Raw genomic sequence first — 2,903 nt, forward strand, 5'->3', positions numbered from 1 at the left:
GTTGAAAGAGGTTTCCTTCCTTGCTTATTCTAGGATCTAGCTTTCCTCCTTGTGTTGGCCTTTTCCTTCTGTTATTCTTTGTAAGCTGGATTTGTGGAAAGACTGTATAATTTTGGTTTTGTCATGGAATATCTTGATTTTTTTCATCTATAGTAATTGTGATTTTTCTGGGTATAGTATCCTGGTTTGAAATTTGTGTTTTCTGAGCATCACTGTGACATCTGCGCAAGATCTTCTAATTTTCATTGTAGCTGGTGAAAAGTCTGGTGTAATTCTGATAGGTCTTAATTTATATTTTACTTGACCTTTTTCCCTTACTGCTTTTAATATTCTTTCTTTCTTTGTTTTGTACATTTGGTGTTTTTACTATTATGTGATGGGAGGAATTTATTTTCTGGTCCAATCTACTTGGAATTCTGTGGTTTGGTCTTCCATTGTATCCTGTATTTCCTGGATCTTTTCCATCAAGAGCTTTTTGAATTTTCATTTTCTTTGACTGTTGTGTCAATGTATTCTATGGTATCTTCTGAACCTGAGATTCTCTCTTCTTTCTCTTGTATTCTGTTGGTGATGCTTGCATGTATGATTCTTGATCTCTTTTTTAGGCTTTCTACCTCCAGGGTTGTCTCCCTTTGTGATTTCTTTATTGTTTATATATCCTTTTTTAGATTCTGGGTGGTTTTGTTCAATTCCCTCACCTGATTGTGTTTTCCTGTTTTTCTTTAAGGGATTTTTGTGTTTCCTCTTTAAGGGCTTCTACCCATTTATCTGTGTTCTCCTGTATTATTTTAAGTGAGTTATTTATGTCCTTCTTAATTTCCTCTATCATCATAATCATCATGAGATGTGACTTTATATCAGAGTCTTGTGTTCTGGGGTGTTGGTGTATCCAGGGAACACTGTGTTGAGAGAACTGGGTTCTGATGATGCCAAGTAGCCTTGGTTTCTATTGCTTATGTTTTTGCCTTGCCTCTTGCCATCTGGTTATCTATGGTGTTAGCTCGTCTTGCTGTCTCTGATGGTGGCTTGTCCTTCTAGCAAGCCTGTGTGTCAGTACTCCTGAGAGACCAGTTTTCTCTGGGAAGAATTTGGGTATGGAGAGGAGTGATAAAGTTTAAGCTCTGGGATGCAGTTGGAAAGTAGAAGTATCTTGATCCAGGCTGCTCCTCTGTTCCTGTGTTCTGAGGGTTCCAGGCATGTCCCTTTGAGCAGAAGTTGTGGTCTAACTTGTGTTCACAGGCTTGTCTGCACTCCTGGGAGACCAGCTCTCTTGGCAGTATTTGGGTATGGAGCACTATGGCACAGGATCATCTCATGGCTACTTTGTCTTTATATTCAGGTACAGAACCATCACAGACAAGAGAGTTAGTCTTATCATGGGATACTTCCATGGCAACAAAAGTTCCAAAGAAACAGCAAGAATGCTTCAGAGGAAGTTAGCATGAAAATTTGATTAATATCAAGAAGGATGCAGACATGATACATTCTGATTAATGCTTTTACTCCAGAGAGATAGAAAAACAAAGTCATTGGAGTGCTGTTGAAGGTGTAGGTGGACCACTGAGGCATGTCAAGTCAGTCAGCTGAGAGGAGAGTGGACAGTGGTCAAGTGCAGCAGGGCAGTGCTCACTCCAAAGCCACCTCTGAGGTCCAGGCGGAGGCTCTTCATCAAGGCTCTGCTTTGCTTCTTGACATCTCTACCATGTTCTCAGCAGACTCAGGTGTGTCCTGCAGTGCCCTCTGGAGAACCATTTTGAGGGTCTGGTGCCTCAACTGATGCCTGAAGGAGCCCACGAAGAAGTAAATGATGGGGTTGGCACAGCTGTTAACAGCAGTCAGGACAATTGATGCCAGATAAAGACTATAAGCGACTTCACTGTAACTATTCTTAATCCAGAAAATTAGGAACCAGTAGAAGCCACAGGGAAGGCCGCAGATGAGAAAAACCAAAAGTGTCAGCATGATGGTCACATACAATCTGGTAAGCTTCATCCGCTCAGTGCCACAGAACAACCTGGCTAGCAGAGCAAGGCTGGACAGACAGAGGACCACAAGCAAAAACATCAGGTATGCAGCAGTAAAGAAGTTTGATGCCATACACCAATTGTCAAGTACATGTCTAATATGAAATATATCGCAGAAATAACAAACCAGCATGCCGATAAACAGGCACAGGACCCAGATCACAGCACACATGACAGTTGATGTGTGTTCTGGGCGGTGGCAGCGATACCAGATGGGGCACAGAACAGACAGGCAGCGCTCAGTGCTGATAGCACTGAGTATGCTCAGGCCTGTGATGTATAGAACCACCCTGAAAGTGATGAGGCAATTGTGAAAGATACTGTTGGAGAAGGGATAATTGAGAAGTCTCTCTGTGGAAAGTATGATGTGACAGAGGAGGAAGAGGAAGTCAGCCAGGGCCAAGTTTAGGACGTAGACCGTGAAGGCATTCCTGTGCAAGGAGAAACCCAGGAGCCACAACACAATGGCATTTCCTGTCAGCCCTACCAGTGCGAAGATGATAATCATCAAGTTTGGGATTAGGATTTCGATGTCAATACTTCCAGGGATGGTTTCATCCATTGGATTTGTTGTTGTGAGTGCCATTGCAGAGGCTGAGGTGTTTAGGGCCAGAAACTCTGCACCAGTACTGCTGGGAACACAAAAAATAAATGAGGCCTTCTTTATGAACACATCTTTTTCTTTCTTTTTTGTTGTTGTTGTTTTAATTTTTTCTATTGCATATTTTCTTTATTTAAATTTCAAATGTTATCCCCTATCCTGCTTTTCTCCCCTCCCCAAAACCCCCATCCCCTCCTCTCTCCCCCTGCTTTTATGAGGGTTTTCCTCCACCCACACACACACTCCTACCTCTCTGCCCTCAATTCCCCTACACTGGA

At 42.5% G+C, this 2,903-nt stretch overlaps 1 protein-coding gene across 1 annotated transcript; it reads right to left on the reverse strand.

Moving 5' to 3' along the window:
* Nucleotides 1-1,668: 1,668 nt before the first annotated feature.
* On the reverse strand, nt 1,669-2,652 carry LOC110314705 (mas-related G-protein coupled receptor member A6-like). Its single transcript, XM_021188946.1, has one exon. The coding sequence runs from the start codon at nt 2,608-2,610 to the stop codon at nt 1,669-1,671; it is 942 nt and encodes a 313-aa protein (XP_021044605.1). The 5' UTR covers nt 2,611-2,652.
* Between the last annotated feature and the right edge of the window lie 251 nt (nt 2,653-2,903).

The sequence above is a fragment of the Mus pahari genome, unplaced genomic scaffold (assembly GCF_900095145.1).
Source record: "Mus pahari unplaced genomic scaffold, PAHARI_EIJ_v1.1 scaffold_8136_1, whole genome shotgun sequence".
Lineage (NCBI taxonomy): Eukaryota > Metazoa > Chordata > Mammalia > Rodentia > Muridae > Mus > Mus pahari.

What these genes read in the sequence shown, in the direction of transcription:
- LOC110314705 (XM_021188946.1), bottom strand. Translation starts at nt 2,610, where the DNA reads ATGGCACTCACAACAACAAATCCAATGGATGAAACCATCCCTGGAAGT.